Below are 19,328 nucleotides of genomic sequence, written 5' to 3' on the forward strand. Positions count from 1 at the left end.
AAGCCAATCTCCCCGAAGAGCCTCATCATCCCTCTCTCTTTCCATTAGCCTGTCTTCTTCCAATCTTCTTCTCTTGGTAACAGCCGTCTGCCAATCAATGCTGATAATAGCCCTGTCCACCACACACACACACACTCACACACACACACACACACAGACACACACATACCCACACTCACGCGCACACACACACACACACACAAATACACGCACACACACACACAGGAATCGATGGTGATAGTTGGGCTCACAAAGGACGTTTTAATTATAGATGAAGCCGTCGCTCATAATATAAAAAAGATTGGTATAAAATGGACTTTCATTGATCCACACACACACACACACACACACACACACACACACACACACACACACACACACACACTGATGGGGGAGGGGACTCCATGACCGGCTCTTGTGCTGAATCAGCAAACACACACGTTTACTCACATCAACGCAGACAAATCGATGATCTTATTGACACAGAAAGTAAAAGACAGAAATCCACTGAAGCAATGTGACGAGGACTCAGAGACAATATCATCGGCCGATATCGATCCATCACGGATACATTGGAATCGACGTAAAGCGATATTTTAATATGAAAACTCATAAATACAAACATGACCCGATGAGAAGGAAAAAGCTTTTTCACCAGATTTAGCTACCGGCCTGTTCCTCTGCTCGCTGACTCGGCTGTGAGCGGAGTATTGTTTAACCATCAATCTCTATAAGCCAACAAACGACCGATAGTACAAACTGCAGCCTAATAAAAGAATCATGTTCAATAATTCAATATTGATCAGGCTCTACACTAAATGCACAATTTGTAAAAGGTTACTTAACTGATTAGTTAAAAACATGTTCTGTCTTGTTTCTCACTCGGTGTTTAACTGGATGAGATGAGGTCTCGGCACTTTGCAGTATTGTCTGTAAATATAATATAAACATGTGTTTATTGTTTATTGTTTGTTGTTTTTCTCTCAGGTTTTGATTGGAGTCTCCATTTCAAGTGGGAGCAGCTGTCGCCGGAGCAACGGGCTCGTCGGCTCGACCCGACTCAGCCGATCAAGTAATTCACAAATTCACACGCCCTCATACACGTGTGTGCAACAACAATACACACACATGTAAACACAAGCATATGATGGTCTGTTCACATCCTGACCCCAGAGCTCGTTAACCGTAGATGAACACAACGAGGAGGCAGACAAGTGACAACACGTGTGGAGGGAAGTGAAAACAGAGAAGAGGAGTTTGTGTTCAGGTTTTAAAACACTGGAAAACTGAGGCAACACAATCTGCTCATGTGCATTTAGATGCTTTCCGACATGACAACCTCCTCCTCCTCAAAACCGCTCTATCCTCAAGTTATAGAAAGTTAAACAAATAATTAACTACTTGTCAGAAAAAGTTTGGCGTGGGCGTCTAACCCCCGATCTTCACTTCCCGCTCTCAAGCTCGAGTGGAGCGTTTTAATTGCTGCTGAATGTGGTTCAGTGTCTCGTGTTCGTGAGGCTGCTGCTCGATGTGGAAAGTGCAGATCTCTGCTGCGTCTGCAGGGAAATAAAACTGCTTGACTCTTTATTCCAAGTGTAAACTGTGGACTGCAAACAGGTGCACACACACTGTGATGTCAGGGCCTAAAGCAAACACAATATATGAATATAATCATCAAAATTCAACATTAAGCCAGAGAAAATAATTCAATACTGGATTACAGAAAGGATCAATAATAACTTTTGCTATTAGAAATAATAAAAGCATCAACCACAGGAAGTCCTGTTCTCTGTGTTGGTTCATTTCAGCGGACGTGACTCATCGTCGCTCAAATGATAAACGAGGAAGATTCTTCAGTGACAAACACTTTGACCCGTTTCTGCTGCAGCGCTGAAAACTTAATTCACTGCAAGTTTACACAAAACTAAATCATCAGGGCCTGAGTCATTGGCTCCAGAGAGAGGAACAAACAAACAAGGCTCAGGAATCACAGACACAACACACACACACACACACACACACAAACACACACACACACACACACACAGCCTTGTGTACTGTTCCTGCTTCATAAATCAGATTGGTGGCTGGAACCCAGATTTACTGCAGTGCCAAGATGTGTCTTGGTGCATGTTATTTTAGTGGAGGCAGAATGTTAAACACTCACAGGTGTGTGTCTGTGTGTGTGTCTGTGTGTGGGTCTGTGTGTGTGTGACTCAGACGCACATGAGGAGATATGGAGTGTGGCTTATTTATTATGACGGCCCGTCTCTACCTGGATGTCAGTTGCTGCTTCTGTCTGTGTCACGTCAACCTGCGGATGTTGGACTGAGTCACTGTGTCCGTCTGTGGACTCACACACACACACACACACACACACACACACACACACACACACACACAAACCATACTTAATGACCAAATAAGTTGATTCATATCTAGATATCATTTAATGTAGATTAGTGGAGAGCATGTTTTTGAAGATGTCTTCTCCTTCTATCTTCATGATTCTTAGAAATGTTGTTGACAAACATCTCGACATCACCTCTGAGCACTGCACTGTACTTCGGTGGCTGCAGGGGGCGCTGTCGCTCAACACGGGTACTTGAGAATAATGTATGCGTTTGCTTTCCTGCACTTTCTAAACCAACACTAGCTAAAGTAAAAACTGAGTGAAGGTCTCACACAATATGATGTTTGTGATTATGCACCATGATGGTCAAATATGTCAAAGCTCAGATTTCAACTGGAACAACAAACCTTCTGCTGTTCTGATCAAATTAAATTGAATACCCAGGCTCATTTTGTGACTGTAGAGTTGTTGTGTCTGAAGATTCTGTGAGACAGGATGTTGTTGTAACTGCCCTCGTGGATCCGTCCTCACAAACACATGTAATCACACACACACAGAAATGTGCACCAGCCTCGTCTGCTTCTGTTTATTTGTTCATTTAATTTATTTATCATTCCCTGAGTCACACACATGCTCCACAATCAACACAAGTATAACGTTTTACACACACACACATATGCACTAACATTTATATTCCTGTAAACACACAAGGACAAATTGAGCTTGAAAAAGGTTTATGTGCATCCACCCACCCCCACAAACACACAGACACATACACACAGACCCACACAGACACACACAGGGCTATTTGCAGGCGGTGGCAGCAGGATAATTGTTGATAAACAGGGTATTTGATGACACACGTGCTGACGGCCTTCAGCTATTCACTCGTCACATTGTCCAGATCATGATTCACCCTGTGTGTGTGTGCATGTGTGTGAGAGTGTGTGTGTGAGTGAGAGTGTGAGAAGCAGCAAAATCACAAGCTATTTTCTATTGTTGGAAACACAAAGGGACAAAAGTGTTTTTTCTGCTTCGATCAGATTCAGTCTGACTTTGGATCGATTTAAACATCGGTGAGAAAATGCTGGTGAAAGAGTTTTATGAAATTAAGTTTGTGCATCCTTAAATTCAAATGCACCATATTTCACACACTCGGATTTTTTCGTCCACACAACTCCGGAGTTTCAGAGCCGATACAACTGAGAGGTTGATTTTTGTGTCTTCGTCTGGACGAGCAGAAACTGAGAAGTTTGGACACGATGACGCTCACGGCCTCTTGTTGTGATTCGTCAGGTTCCTGTCACATGACCTCCTTCCAGAACAAACACAACACATACAAACAATTACAACTCGATGTCTGAACAGCTGCTCAGTTCAATTCTGTATTTCACGATGATACATCTGAGTGGACGAGGTCATTTGAGTTTGGAGCTTCGTAAATAACCAGGAGAGAAAATCTTCTGTTTTTAGAGCTGAGGACTTTTCCACCTTTTAATCAGACGTGTGAGTTTGAAGCTGAAATTAGTCGAGTCTCATATTCACATCAGATGGGTTTGATCAGGAGGAGAATTCAAAGCCACACGAATCCCAGTGTCCTCAGATAACATCACCTGACTGAACACTGCCGTCACCCGTCTCTCTCTCTCTCTCTCTCTCTGACAGGACGCCCATCATCGCAGGCGGGCTCTTTGTGATTGACAGGTCCTGGTTCAATCACCTCGGCAAGTACGACACCGCCATGGACATCTGGGGCGGAGAGAACTTCGGTGAGTCATCCCCCGACCGGAGAGAGCAGCTACTGGTCCCACTGGTCTGATAAAGAAACGAGGCGAGAGATCGGAACAGATGATTCGATCTTTTAAAAAAGACGATTCTGTGAGAGAATAAACTGAATAACAGGAGGGAGAGAGTTTAATGATCTGCAACATCTGGTTCCCCTGCTGCTACCTGCAGTCATCTGAAGGGTGTGTGTGTGTGTGTGTGTGTGGGGGGGGGGGGGGGGGGGGGGGGCATCGCTGCTTCTTTTAGATGAATGAAAGTCTAACCCAACTTTTCCCTTCTCTCTCTTTGAGACACACACACACAGACAGACACACACACACACACACACACAGACACACACTCATTCGCTCTGTGTCAAGTTGCTGTCAGTCTCTCGGCTCTCGTCTCAGTATCTCAGCATCTCACTGACTTCGCTCGTCCTCCTTTCTTCTCTCTGGTGTTTGATCTTCCATCTCTCCTCTTCCTCATCAAAAATGCTTGTGCTCTCATTTTCACTTCCTCTCTCTCTCTCTCTCTCTCTCTCTCTCTCTATATATTATATATATATATATATAGAAACAGAGACATAGACAGAGACATAGACAGAGATATATATATATATATATATATATATATATATATATATACTGTTTCTCTCTCTCTCTCTGTTTCTCTCTCTCTCTCAACAGCAACTTTATGAATCAAAACTAACACACACATGGTGAAGTTGATTGTTGTGTATGTGTTGCTGAGCTCATGTCAGTGAAAACAGGCCTTACAAACACACACAGTGCGTGTGAACTAACCACAGACACACAATCAAACCAATCGGAGTCCATCAGTGGCTCATCACATATTCATATGTTTTCCACACGCAGAACCAACAAGTCAAAGGGTGTGTTTGTGTTTGTGTGTGTTTGTGTGTGTGTGTGCAGAGATCTCGTTCCGGGTGTGGCAGTGTGGTGGCAGTCTGGAGATCCTGCCCTGCAGCCGAGTGGGTCACGTCTTCAGGAAGAAACATCCGTACGTCTTCCCCGAGGGAAACGCCAACACCTACATCAAGTACGTCCTCTCCTCGTCCTCACAGCTGCTGACGACAACTTATATTCCAGAGCAGAACAGTTGTTGTGTTAAGTTTTAAACCACAGTGTGTTGTTGTTGTTACCTGTAGCGTATGTGGGTATCTTTAGTTTTTAGTTACCTACAGGCTGACTTAGGGTTAGGGTTGTTTCCCTGATGTAACGCCGCCGAACGCCACTCACATCGTTGTTAAAAGTGGATTTACAGCTGCCTGGGAGCCTTTGAGCTGCGGGGACAATATTATCCTATTAGCGTAAGCTGCATTCTGTTCTCTGCTCCTTTTCACACAGTTCAAACAGAGGGATGTTTACAGGCAGTCCAATAATCCATTAACGGGACTAATGTGCTCACACTGCATGTGAATTGATCTGGTATAAATAGATTCATCAAGGCTACAAGGAGGAAGCTGCTTCAATCAGGATTATGATATCAAGTGCACTGTCACCATCCTGCTCCCTGTAAACCACACTGTGTTGTTCACTGGGGAGAAACAGGAGGAGGCCGATTCCAGAGGATCCAGAGCGACATGTTTTCAGGTTAAAAACACCACAGGGGAATTTCACTTGGACTCAAGGATGAAGTGACCAGTGACCTCAGGAGACTGGGGACTGAAGCTGCACTGGTCTGAGTAGACATGCGACCCCAGTGCTGTTTGTCGAGTTGTTTCTTTAAAACACAATTGTTGGGAAAGTTGTTAGTAGGAAGAAGGAGAGCACAGGAGTCCGGGTGTAGGAAACGATCATTTACACTCTAATCATCTCAAACATGTCTTACTTTCTTTATGTAAAACAGCCAAGGCCATTAATGACGACATTGTTTTGGACGTTCCAACACATTGGCACCATGTGTTGTTAGCATTGTTAGCAGAGAGGCTAACGTCTTGTTTCGTTACATTGGGAGATGGAGTAGGAAGAAATTTTCATATCTCAAAAACTAAATAATTTACAGTCCAAACAATGGACAATTATTTCTCTAATTAGAAATCATATGGATAAATTCTGTTAAATTTCTCACATCATTTCAGCAAATTTATCATTTCTATTGGTTTATTGACTCTCTGAACCTTTGGGCCGAGGTTGTACAGAGTTTAGAGATGAGAAGTATTTGAAGATTCTCCAGGAAGAAACCCTGGTGTAGACAATGGAGGAACATTTCTCCTGCAGACTTCAGGTTCACCAGGGAAACATGAACTCTTTATGACTGAAAGCTTTCCCACATCAACCCTAGGCGTGCACTGAAAGGCATTCTGGGAAAATGCTGAAAATGACAAACTTAGGTAGCAGACGAAAGTGAGTTCACCCCAAAATTAGATTTTAGCACTTCATCTCAAAACAACTCTTGGGATCCGCTGAACGCCTGAGACGGATTCTTCCTTTAGAAGTAGAGTAATTCATAATCCTCCGCGCGTGAGCAAAGCAGTAATACCACGGGGGTTGGGGGTTGAGTTCCCTCTGAGGCTCGACGGGTCCGGCGCCGCAGCCAAACGGCTCATTTAAACTTTTTGTGTCGACCAAATAATCCAAACCAACACTTCTTTCATTTAGTTTTTTTAAGCCGATCCGTTGAGCCTCTCACTTCGCCCCCTGTTGGCCGTTACAGAGGCAACATCTGTCCCCCCCCCCCGAAGACGACTTCCTCTCGTGTCCTGACGTCCTGATGTTTGCATCCGGCGCTGATCTCACAAAACAAAGCCGCTGTCGTCTGGTCGCCTGCTGCTCGGCTGCTCAATCAGCTGGAGGCTCGGCGTCGGCAGGCTGGGGTCTGAATACGCAAAATAAAAAGAGCTGCTTAATAATACGATTACAATGATTATGCTGCGGCCTGCTGCTGTGACCTTGTGTGTGTGTGTGTGTGTGTGCGCGCACAGGGAGTGAGGTTTTAATTGTAAGCCTGTTTGTGACACATTTGTGTTGACGTGCCTACGAGCGTCTCATATCCTCTCTCTCTCTCTCTCTCTCTCTCTCTCTCTCTCTCTCTCTCGTCCCCTTTCATTAAACCGCCACAGCCAGTGTGTGTAATGCCTCTAATGGAGGGTTTCTGTCATTTCCATGGGAGAGTTCACTGCTCAGAGAAACTCAGCTAATGGCTAATTACTACAGAGAAGGAGAACGAGGGGGAACAGTAACTGGGGATAAGAGATGGAGAAAGTGTGTATTACTCCTCCATGTATAAAAACATGTTTAATCAACTGTAAAACATCACAATGATCATGTGACCCGACGGATCAGTGTGTGACTTCAGGTGTGTATCTGGAAAAGACGCGTGTTAAAGGAGACATGTGACGTTTCAGTGGTTTGTGAATGCAAATATTTCAGCAGTGTCGCAAAAAAGAATGGTCCCTGTTTCTAGCCATGAGGGATTCTCAGGAGAATGAGCAGAGATGGAACTCTAAACATGTGTGTTTGTGTGTGTGTGTGTGATGGTGTTAACAGGAACACACGTCGCACAGCGGAGGTGTGGATGGACGACTTCCGACTCTTTTACTACTCTGCTCGGCCTGCAGCTCGAGGGAAATCCTACGGAGAGTAAGAGAAAACACACACACACACAGACACACACAGACACACACACACAGAAACACACACACACACACTCTATAGCTGCTTTCAGACGTGCACTGAGCTCCGCAGATCCTCTGTATTTTGACCAGAGGACGTGTCCGTGTGATCCTAGACGTCTGAGTGGAGCCTCTGGGTTATCTGCAGACCGTCTCCACCCGGCCTCTTATCATTCTAATAGGATGAACGGACTGTCTGCAGGTTACGACTCGGGGACATGATGCCTCTAACCATCACATCTCACAGTTGGACAGCTTGTCTGACGTCCCCGTTTGCTGCTGAGATGTTCAGGTGTCCTCCTAAACCTGCTCACGTCACTGCCGGTGGTTTGAAGCCCTTTGAGCACAAAGAGCAGTGAACCTGAATGAAAGGGTTTAACTCGTAGCTCTGTGTTTTTCCCGTGAAGGGAGGCGACTCCCTACAATGTGATTAATGTGAGACACAGACGGAACGGGGCTTAAAGCCGACAGCTTTTCCTAAATGTCAGAATTTATCAGTCAGACTCAGGTAAACACTGACATTTAAACACGGCTTTAAGGTCTCAGCTGCTTTCACTTCACACGTCTCCATTGTTCTCCCTCGCTGAACGTTGGGGCTGTTGTTGGTTATTTCAAGGTCTGAGGTTTAGTGGAAATGTTTCTGATTGTTGTGTTTTTAATCTTCACGGAGCTAATATTTGTGTTTGTGTGATCGTGTGTGTGTCGCCAGTGTCCACGGACGAGTGGAGCTCCGCAAGAAGCTCAAGTGCAAATCCTTTAAGTGGTACCTGGACAACGTTTACCCTGAGCTCAAGTAAGTGTGTGTGTGTCTGTGTGTGTTTGTGTGTTTAACATCGTGAGGTAAGGTGTCGTTTCCAGAGAAAAATTCATAGATATGGATGAAAATAATCTGCCATGTTTAGAGGATTGATATATATTTTTATTATTTTCTATTTATTTATATGAGTCTTTGCAATTTTGTTAAAATCAAAACAAAAATCTGGATCTGGTGATTTTTAATGTGGTTTCATAAGGAGACTGTTGAGTCTTTGTGGAGGTTTGAACATTTTCTAGTTGAAAGAATAATAATATATTTCATGAAAAGCTTGTATCGACTGACTGTCTAATTTCTAAGAATAAAAGATTCATGAAGCATTTGGAGATGAAATATCACGACAGGAAACAAACACAGGAACAGAAAATAAGAATAAAACAACGAGCTCCATTTGAAACATCAGACCTGCCGGTGACTCTTTCCCAGTGCACATACACTGCTTCACAAACATGCCAATACAAAAACCTTTAAGACACTTAAGCTCTTTCATTTAAATGCTTCCTCTTCACTTCAACACACACACTCACTCTTAAATACCCATTTATCCACTGGAGGCAGGTTTTAATCCCCAAGAATGGAATTAACAGTCTTGCTCTCGGGGGAAGACGGACCTGACCCTTAAAACGCAGAATAACCTTTAACGGGTTATTAAAACAGAGAGAGATAGCAGATTGAATTAATGCTACAGGGCTTAAGCCCGAGTTTATGGCACCGGCCGTGAATTAAACAAGACTGAGAAAGTTTATCAAAGAGGAAGATTGGAGGAGAAACTTTCTGAAGTAATGAGTTCAGAGAATTGTGGTCTTCGGCGGATTTGTTAAAGGTGCAGTGCGCCATCTTTGAAAATACAGATGAATCAAATTAACAGTGATCGTGATAATAAGGTGAAGATGATTGAGAATCTCAGTCTTTAAGTGACGACCGGATTTCATCTAAACCCTGAAGCTTCCACATGTGATAAACGTGGCTTTGAAGATCAAAGCACCTCTTGGAAAATAAGCGCTTCACTTGTTTTTTATATATGAACAATCTTTATAATTCAGTTTACAGCTCAAAGATTTAACCTCATCTTTAACCGCTCTGTCGTGTTTCCTCCGTCAGGGTTCCAGATGACTCGGACTCTCGGTCCGGGCCAATCAGACAGAGGCAGAACTGTCTGGAGTCTCGCAGGCTGGAGGGACAGGAGCCGCCCGTCCTCACGCTGGCGCCCTGCATCGGAACAGAGGGGGTCCCCGCCATCAACCAGGTGGGTCCACCAGCAGAGTCAACCAGTGCTTCCATGGGGAACTGGCAGGAAACACGTGAATGTTGTTGTGTTGTGTTGCTACACAAAAACAACACAATGGATTTAACTTGGGTGGAAGGATGTGACGCTCTTCATTGGTGTTCAGGGTCGTGGTGACTCTGCTTCACTCCTCTTCCTCACTACTACACACCCCTGAGTGTGACTGTGTGTGTGATGATATGTTACGATGGAGGAGGAGATATGGTTCACCTGACTTCACCTCCTCCCACTGGCTGTCTCCCTGTGGTCATTAGTGGATGTTAATACATTTCCTACGAGAGTCTGCAAAGGAAAATATAATAACGCTACAACTGTGTGTGTGTGTGTGTGTGTGTGTGTGTGTGTGTGTGTGTGTGTGTGTGTGTGTGTGTGTGTGTGTCAGTGATTGACAGGCAGGGTGTTACGGTTGTGAGCAGGTCCATGTGTGTATACTGTTTCTGTACTTGTGGTTGTCCAGTTATCTTTTCTTTGTGAGTACGTCTGACCTGCTCTCACTGGTTTTCTCACTGTGTGTGTCTGTGTGTGTCTCTGTGTGTGTGTGTTAGTGTGCGCACGCTCTGCCTTCTCTCAGCCATAATTAATACCCGCAGGATTCTCATTATTCCGAGTGCAGAGCGAGTGCGGAGGCTGTGATCCGCTCTAACAAGCAGCGAGCGAACATGTCAACTGCTGAAATGCCTTCAGGCTGGAGAGGCCTGCCTGTGACTGGAAGGTCGCTGGTTCAAATCCCTAAACTCTCAGTGCAAGTGTGAGTGAGAAACTCCCCCTTGTCGACCACTGTAGGAAGACGAGTCCCCGGAGGACGGCTCTTGATCCTGTTTGTTCACGTTCTGAGGCTTTGGTCTGAAGTGGGAATGTTTTTCAACTTAGAAGAATTCATTTTTCAGTTTCTTCTTTGAAAAGTGAGAAAAGCTGATTCCTCTGATGTTTGCAAACAACGAAGTAAATGAGAATCTGCATTGGATGAAAATGTGAATTCTTCTTATGAATGATGTTTCAGGGTTGTCCATCCGTCTGTTTGCTGTCCTGGGAACATGATGTCTCAGAAAGCTCTATATAGGATTTTTTTCAAAACATGGTTTAAAGGTTCAATTGGGCTTCAATATGGATTTCTGTCTGGAGCCGCCATTTTGCACCGACACTCACATAGAGGGAGAAATTGGTCGTAGAATTAAAAAGACCAATTTGTGAACCCACCGCTGCAGAAAGCCGAGCAGTCATCTGGGATTCAGATGTATTCTGCTGTTCCATTCACAGGAGGTTTCACACGGTTTAAGGTTTGACGTCCGTGTACAGCAGAGCAGAAACGAGAGTGACGGGTGTGAAGCTGAGCCTCAGAAACATCTGCTCACATTTCAGCCCAACAGCGAACGAGCAGGCGTGAAGTTGCGGTTGTGTCATTTCTGCAGCTCAGTTAACTTCTCCTGCTTGAAGCCTTCAGCTGTCATCCTGAACCCAAGTGCCGTTTTTAACCTTTAATTCATCGACTTGTGTATTTAATTTCTGCTCACATCTGTCATGTATCTCGAGCCGTGTTCACCTGAAGGCCTCGGCGCTCAGGTGAGCCGTGTGCATGTAAACCAGCCCAACCTGACGAGGCTCCAGCGGAGACGAGACGAATCGCGCTACAGCACCAATTAACCTCCAGTGTCATCCTCTCGGCTGCAGCTCAATAAATCAATCACACAGTGAAACGAACCCGCAGCGCCGAGATGTTCCTGATAAGAGTCAGAGCTGCTTCCAAAACACCTCCCACTGTCCGTCACCTCCCCAATTACCAGCTTTAAATAAGATGTGAATATAGAATACAATGTGATCTAATCATATAACACTAATCATTATATACTGGCATTATTATGGAGTGAACTGAGAAACCAGTCAAAGCATCTGTGGATAAAGACTCTGAATCTGAAATAAAGCTAGATAGGCAAAGAGACGACTTCTCATTAATAATTCTTAAAGACATTAACCAGTGTGTGTTTGTTTCCTGCAGACTTCATGTTTCCACGTGTTTGTTGAACTGATTCTTCGATTTCAGTTCATGACATTTTACTTTTGACTGCGCATAAACTAAATCTGTTAACCAGCTTTTATCTGAAGCCTCCTCCTTTAAAACTCTTTAAAAAAAACGATTTTATAAAATGGCTTTCAATTCACACACACACACACACACACACACACACACACACACCAGACTGGTTAAATTCACCATGGATCCTGTTTGCTACCATAATAAAACGGACCCAGTTCCACTTCTCTCTGGTGGTGTTGGTTTGTTTTGCTCCTCTCAGCTCATTAATACATCAGGGTGATGTTACTTTGAACTTTGACCTCCTGAGAGTTCCCGTGTGTGTTTGTGTGTGTGTGTGTGTGTGTGTGTGTGTGTGTGTGCGTGCATCACCTACAACTCTACTTCAGACTGAAATAACTAACACATGAATATTTGAATGTGGAGGACCAGATATTTTTTACTGTCAGAGTTATGAATTCAGATCAGCGCTGCTGCACGATGCTGCTTAAATGTTTTAGAGGTTTGTTATTGGTGTATAAGACCATGTTAGACAGTAGTTTTTCTCTTTTTCTTTTTGGGAATCTGTTCTCCTACAATAACAGTTCCACTCCTGCCGACTCTAGGTGTCATATTATATAATAATGCAGATTATTGCATCTCTGGCCCTTATCTGTAGTTTGTATTAGGGAATCAGAGTTATCACAGCCCCTCCATGTCTGAAGCAGCTTTAGTATCAGGTGATTATACAGCAATAAAAAACCTCTATCCATGTTATATTCCATTTCCGTGATAGATCCTCCTCAAACCTACAAACTGAAGCTTTAACTGGAATTATACTTCACCTGAATGTCGCTTTTCTTCCCGTCTCTGCCTCTTTTTCATCTTTTTTCAGAAAAACCAAAACAAAGCAGCTCTGCAAAATGTGTATTTTCAAAACGCTCTACACAGACAAACAGTTTTAACTGTGAAAAGATGAGAAGATGAAGATAAACGATTGACTTTGTCCTGGTCTCTGTCTGCAGGAGTGGGTGTACACTCACGGGCAGCAGATCCGTCAGCAGCAGCACTGTCTGTCTCTGTCCACCACCTTCCCCGCCTCCCAGGTCCTGCTGATGCCCTGCAACATGGCCGACGGCAAGCAGGTCTGTACTGCACACACACACACAGACACACACCCGCACAGCCCGACAGGTGGTGTGTACCTGCAGGCGAGTCACTGCCATACATCATATGGCTGATAATTTAATCTAAATGTTAATTAATCTAAAGCTAAATTTATCTAGAGATGATCGACACACACACACACACACACACACACACACACACACACACACACACATTCATGCTGCAGGGGCAGATGCTTGACACTTTTTGGACAGGCAGGTTGAAATAACACACACACACACACACACACACACACTTGTCATTACCTGACCACTGGGCTCCTTGACGGCGTCCCAGAAGCCCCTGCAGCAGAGAACAACCTGACAACCAATAAATCACTTGAGAGAGAGAGAGAGAGAGAGGGAGAGAGAGAGAGAGAGAGAGAGAAAGGGAGAGAGGGAGAGAGAGAGAGAGAGAGAGAGAGAGAGGCACAGGTGGAAAAGCGAATCGAGGACGAGGGAGGGAAGGAAGGGTAGAAAACGGTGAGAGAGGTAGAGGAAGATTAGCTCATTACACCTCACCAACTGTTCAGTCAACGTGGACAAATGTGCTTAGTGTGTGTGTCTGTGTGACTGATTATGTGGATGTGATCACACATGAAAACAGTCCTCACGTGTGTGTGTGTGTGTGTGTGTGTGTGTGTGTGTGTGTGTGTGTGTGTGTGTGTGTGTTTAGCTGTTTGTGATTCACTCTGTTTTTGTCATTGCTGTTATTATGTTATCAGGATCTGTGAGTCATCTGTGACAGGTGGGAACGATGAAGAGGCCAGAGAGAGAGAGAGAGAGAGATTGAGAGAGAGAGAGAGAGAGATATGATTACAAAAGAGAGAGAGAGGGAAACGTAAATGAAGAGAGAGAAGATGAGAAGGAGGAAGATGATGAGAGGAGAAAGGATTCACAAAAGGCAGTAAAAAGAAGGGAAAAGTAAAAAGATGGAAGGAAATAATGACGAGAGATGATGAAGAGGAGGGTGTGGATCTTGAGAGGAAGAACCACCAACCTGCCAGTAGACGGTCATATACACAGATGGTTTATGAAAATGTCGTGGACTCCGGAGATGCTTGAATTCTTCCAGTTTCATGTCCGTAACGTGTTAAATACAGAAGCAGGATGTTCAGTTTTATAAATCAGGATAATTTAGATTCAAATAGACGATAAAGCACCGCATGCATTGGGGGGGGGGGGGGGGGGGGTGGAAACCATTGTGATTGACAGCAAGTACCGTCCGGCTGCAGCCGCGAGACTGTGGCTTCCACTGGTCGAGATATTTTCATCCCTCAACAAGATGTTTCAGTAGGCACCACAGAAGAAGACGTGCTATCTCCTCACAGGACAGAGCTGGAGGTGCAGTAGAATTAGGTTTGGGTCAAGGGTTAAGGTTAGGGTTAGGGTTAGGGTTAGGGTTAAGGTTAGGGTTAGGGTAAGGCATTTAGTTTGGGTGGTTAGTGTGAGGGGCTCGTTAATGCATTATGCCAATGAGAGTCCTCACTTAGACCGCTTTACAAACGTGTGTGTGTGTGTCAGAAGGCAGGAAGCAGAGCGATGACGGATAATTAGAACGAAGATTCACTGGAGAAACAGCCCAGAGCCGACTGGTAGAGAGACACCGAGACCAGCAGAGAGAGAGAGAGAGAGAGAGAGACACCGAGACTTGCAGAGAGAGCGAGAGAGAGAGAGACCGAGACTAGCAGAGAGAGAGAGAGAAAGAGAGACCAAGACCAGCAAAGAGAGAGAGAGAGACGAGGAAATGCAGAGTGAGGTTAAATTAAGGAGATAGAGAGAGAGAGAGAGAGAGAGAGAGATGGGGACGAGCGAAAGTGGTGGAGACAGAACTTAACAGAACATGACAGAGATAGAGAGAGAGAGAGAGAGAGAGAGAGAGAGAGAGGATGGTGTTGAGGAGGAGAAGAGAATGAGGGAGTGAAATCTAATAAAAAAAGTTATAAAGATGTTTGTTTTGTTTTTGTCTTTTTAGTAAGTTCTTATCAGTTTTCACTGTCAGTTCATGTTTCGACCTGATGAACGTTGTGTGTCCACGAGGACGGTTCGGTTTTCATCGTTAACACAATCAACAGAAATGTTTGCTCTGCTCCATTTTCTTCACAAGTTAAAGTCCCTTCAAGTTTATTTTGAAAATGTTCTCTTCTTCCTGCTCTGGTGTCTTTATCCAGAGTTTTACTTTTTGTTGACATCTGCCTGTCTGATGCCGCATCTGCACACTTCTTTATAGATCGGGTTGAAAGAAGAGCCTCAGTCATGAGGACGTATATTTCTTCAGTCAAAGAAAGAGCAAAATCCAGAAGTCATGGCTCAGAAGTCGTGAAATGTTGATGCACCCTCAAACCCTAGAGGAGGAGGTTTCAGGTCTGATGTGTGTTCACCCTGCAGTGACCGCAGCCTGAGCCCCAGTGCACCCCCCCCCCCCCCCATTATGCAAATATAATGTAAATGTAAAGACAGGTGTTATTCTCACTGCAGCCGTCGGTAACGAGGTGAATGCTAATTGATTTACTTTTAATTATCCCTGCGTCTTTTTTTTCCAATTAAAAAGCTCCGCATCCCATCGCTACACATGAGCGTGTCATCTCCACAATGCAGACGCAGACCCACAATGCAGTTCTCTGCCTGTGTGTGTGTGTGTGTGTGTGTGTGTGTGTGTGTGTGTGTGTGTGTGTGTGCGTGTGTGTGTGTGTTTCTGCTCTTACAAGGTCTTAAGAGATCAAGATCCACCAACATGACGGCGACACGCCTCAGAGACTCAGCAAACACAACATGGCCGCTCCCTGCCGACATGCACACAGACACATCCGCACACACACACGCTCAAATTACATACACACCTTTACACAAAGACGCACCCAGATAGTGTGTTTGTTCCTCTCTCTCCTCCTTTATCTGTCAATCTGCTCCCTCTCTCTGATGACTGGGTTTCAGACCCACAGCTTGATAGAAGCCTCTTTTCACATCTGATCATATCTGCGGCTTTGTTTTCCAGCTATGAATCATGCACGAGCCGACACACACACACACACACACACACACACACACATTGTACTTCTATTTTAGTGAGGACACTCATTGGCACAGTGCCTTCCCTAGCCCCTGATCTAAACCTAAACATAATCCTTACTCTAACCTAAACTAATTCTTATCATCAAAATGTAAGGTCTTCACAAAGATACAAGTACAAACACACACACACACACACACACACACACACACACAAACACACATGGATTTCCTGGAGTCTCACTCTAACCTTACCCCTCAGTTACTACTTCCTTCCTAAACCTAAACTAAACCTAACCTTCAAACATGTAATGTTTACATCATGGGGACTTTCTTTCTTCCTAATGTGACTGTTTAAACAGATTTAGGTCCCCACAACATCAGTAATACCGAGACACACACACACTGGTCATAGCAAATAAAGTCAGGAGGGTGATGACCTCGCCATCTAGTGGTGATCAGTAGCAATCACACGTTTCCTTTAACAAACTTTAGCTGCTGTTAGGATTTAAAATCACCACATTTTCATTAACATGATAAAGTGGGTCACTGCAGAAAACCATCCTCTTGTAGCTCGGAGACTTGTTGTCGAGTCAGGTGAGCGGGTCGGGGGTTCGATTCCTCGGCTGTCCATGTGTTGCTGCACTGAAGTTTGTGAATTGAATAAAATGTGATACCTGATTTACTTTACTGCACCACAGGAATGTAACTAACGAGTCGAGTGTCAGTAGCGTGAATCTGTTTTCAGCTGCCTGTTCTCATTCGAGCTGTCGTGTCCTTCACAGCGGTGGCAGAAGTCCGGGACTCACCTGGAGCACCTGGTGTCCCGGTTCTGTCTGGACTCGGAGATGGCTCTGGACGGGATGGACTCGTCGCGGATGCTGGTCATCAGCCCCTGTGAACTGACGGCGTACACACAGAGATGGGAGGTGCCCTTCTCCTGACCCCCACCCCCCTTCCTCACCTTTTGACCTTTCACCTGCAAAAATCTGCCCTGACGCCGGTTCTCCAGCTCGCCACCTGCTGCTCAGACGGTGGAGGTGCACGGCTGCGTCCTGTCGAGTCGCTGCGGTGACGAGAGTCGAACAGAAGGTCGACGGACGCTTTGTCTCTTTAGCGTTAAACAGGAGAAGAAATCCAGTAGAGAACTTCAGCAGGACTCAAATCCTGATTCTCACAGGATGGAGGCTGGATCGAAACTTTGCCGAAGGAGGAGACGCATCAGGAAAGATTGTTTGGGCCGGAGATTATATCCATAAAGTTGAAGAGTGGAATCAAGTGCACCTTAAAACATTGAACTGTTCAACTGTTCAAAAGATTTGAGTCGGACAGAAGCTTTGCTCGAGGGAAAAAAAGTTACTGAGAGAATGTTTCCTGGAATCTTTTGCAGTGAAGGTGTTTGTTGTTGAAGCGGTTTGAGAATTTGGGAATTAAAACCAAGCACAACTGAAACTTTTAGTTTACTTGGTCAAATATCTTTAGGAAAGTAACCGGACCTTCTGGTTTTGTCTTTACACTGAAGCACAAACGATTAATTTCACCTCCTCCTGATCTGAAACTATGAATTATAAGATTAACAACTCAAAGCCAAACGTCCAACTCGACGCTCACCACAAAGTCCCAGTTTACATGAGTTTATCAACTGGATCAAACTTCTGACTTGATAAACATCTTGAAAGAAATCTCTAAATCAAAGCTTCCCTAAATGTATTCAGCTGTTGCAGGATTAACTTAAAGCAAAGCAATGATTCTCTAGTCTATACTTGAGGGTGAGCCCCCCCCCCCCTACAGCTGGAATGTGTAATCCACAAATATCGGACAAGCTGACAGAGGAGAAACTGGAAACCGTTGAAACCAATTAACCAGTTCGACTGACTGGGTTTTTGGAGTCTGGAAGTAAACGTTTGCACTTTCACTGCGTTCAACTCCGAGTAGAAAAGAGGCAAACGAGCTAACGAGCTATCACAGCGAGCAAGTAGCCGACGCAGTTCTGGATGTCCGAGCAGGATGTGTATCAGATTACGAGGAATTGTTTGGCTGACTTGTTAAATCTCTACTGAAATGGGTTCTACTGGTTCTGATAAACAAGCAGAGCAGCACAAGACAAAGCAAACAAGCTGAAGGTCTGATGTCCAATAACAGCAGCACCAGGGCCACATCTGTCCTCCATCCTATAGCCTCTCTTAGCTTCGGTCTAATTTAAATCTAAACGTTCTTTAGATTTAAAAAAAAAATCTAAAATAACTTGCATTTACCTGATCCTGTTGGTATAGAAGAGGAATAAGTTTGTGTCGCATCAACGTCATTTCAACGCCTTAATTTGAAGGTTTTAGAAAGGACAGTGTTGCTTTAAAGAAACGATTAAGTCTTGATTTGTCTGGATGGAGTCATCGCTCATCTCTGTCTGGTACAGTTTCTATATTAATCTGTTAAAATGATCCGGTTCCGTTTCTGCTCTGAAGTGGACGTTTTGTCGTCTGCGGGCGTTTAGATGACGATAACTTCCCTGCATACGCTTTGGCTCCAGCTGCTTCCTCGGCCATGTCCGCAAATCTGATGCAGGAGAAGAGAGGAGAACGAAGGAGAAGAAAAGACATGAAGGAGGACGAGACCTCGGGGGACATATTAGTTTCCACCAGAGGAGTTCAGTCTGCAGGCGACAAGATGAACAGCATGAATGCAGCACATCTTCTGCAGGGTTTCCTGTTGCAGATGCTCCAGATGTGAAGGGCTGCTGTGCATGTGAGGGTTTTCTAGATTTCTGTTTTACACACACACCTTAATTAACTCAATCTAACTGGGAGGAAAGCTTTTACTCACTGTGGTCTGTCAGTCACTGTGAAGAAGATTCAACTTTGGAGAATTCACAAAAGAGTGTTTTGCTGTTTGAGGTTTAGAATCTGAAATCATCCATAAGCAACCAAACCTGACATTGTTTTAATTTTTAACATTTTTCTCTGTGGTTTTCATTCTTTAAATTTCAAATTTTCAACACAACTGAAGTGTGAATATGTTAAAGGAATCTCTAAACCCCCCCGACAGTCACTTTAAATGACACGCCCTTTTCTGATTCCTACTTGTGGAACCAGATTCTGTGTATTTGACATCTTTGATATCACGTTTGACTCTGAATAAAGGTTTTGTAATGGTCGCCTCTATTTTATTGAAACAGCTGTGATGTTTGCATTGAGGTACAAATACACACACAGATACTGCATGAAACTCCCCTGGAGGCATTACTCGTCTGCTACTATACCATTTGTGCCAATACTTTGAGTATTAATGAGATTTT

General features: G+C 44.4%; 1 protein-coding gene across 1 annotated transcript in view; it reads left to right on the forward strand.

Moving 5' to 3' along the window:
* galnt14 (UDP-N-acetyl-alpha-D-galactosamine:polypeptide N-acetylgalactosaminyltransferase 14 (GalNAc-T14)) overlaps positions 1–17,494 on the forward strand; it is an 82,609-nt gene extending 65,115 nt beyond the window's left edge. The window contains exons 5-12 of the mRNA XM_053444792.1: positions 988–1,072; positions 4,019–4,122; positions 5,053–5,179; positions 7,630–7,722; positions 8,464–8,547; positions 9,670–9,814; positions 12,887–13,006; positions 16,822–17,494. Coding sequence (XP_053300767.1) covers positions 988–1,072; positions 4,019–4,122; positions 5,053–5,179; positions 7,630–7,722; positions 8,464–8,547; positions 9,670–9,814; positions 12,887–13,006; positions 16,822–16,980 — 917 coding nt within the window. The 3' untranslated portion in view covers positions 16,981–17,494. The remainder of the gene's footprint in view (positions 1–987; positions 1,073–4,018; positions 4,123–5,052; positions 5,180–7,629; positions 7,723–8,463; positions 8,548–9,669; positions 9,815–12,886; positions 13,007–16,821) is intronic.
* The last annotated feature ends 1,834 nt before the right edge of the window (positions 17,495–19,328 follow it).

Source organism: Pleuronectes platessa, chromosome 17 (assembly GCF_947347685.1).
Source record: "Pleuronectes platessa chromosome 17, fPlePla1.1, whole genome shotgun sequence".
NCBI lineage: Eukaryota > Metazoa > Chordata > Actinopteri > Pleuronectiformes > Pleuronectidae > Pleuronectes > Pleuronectes platessa.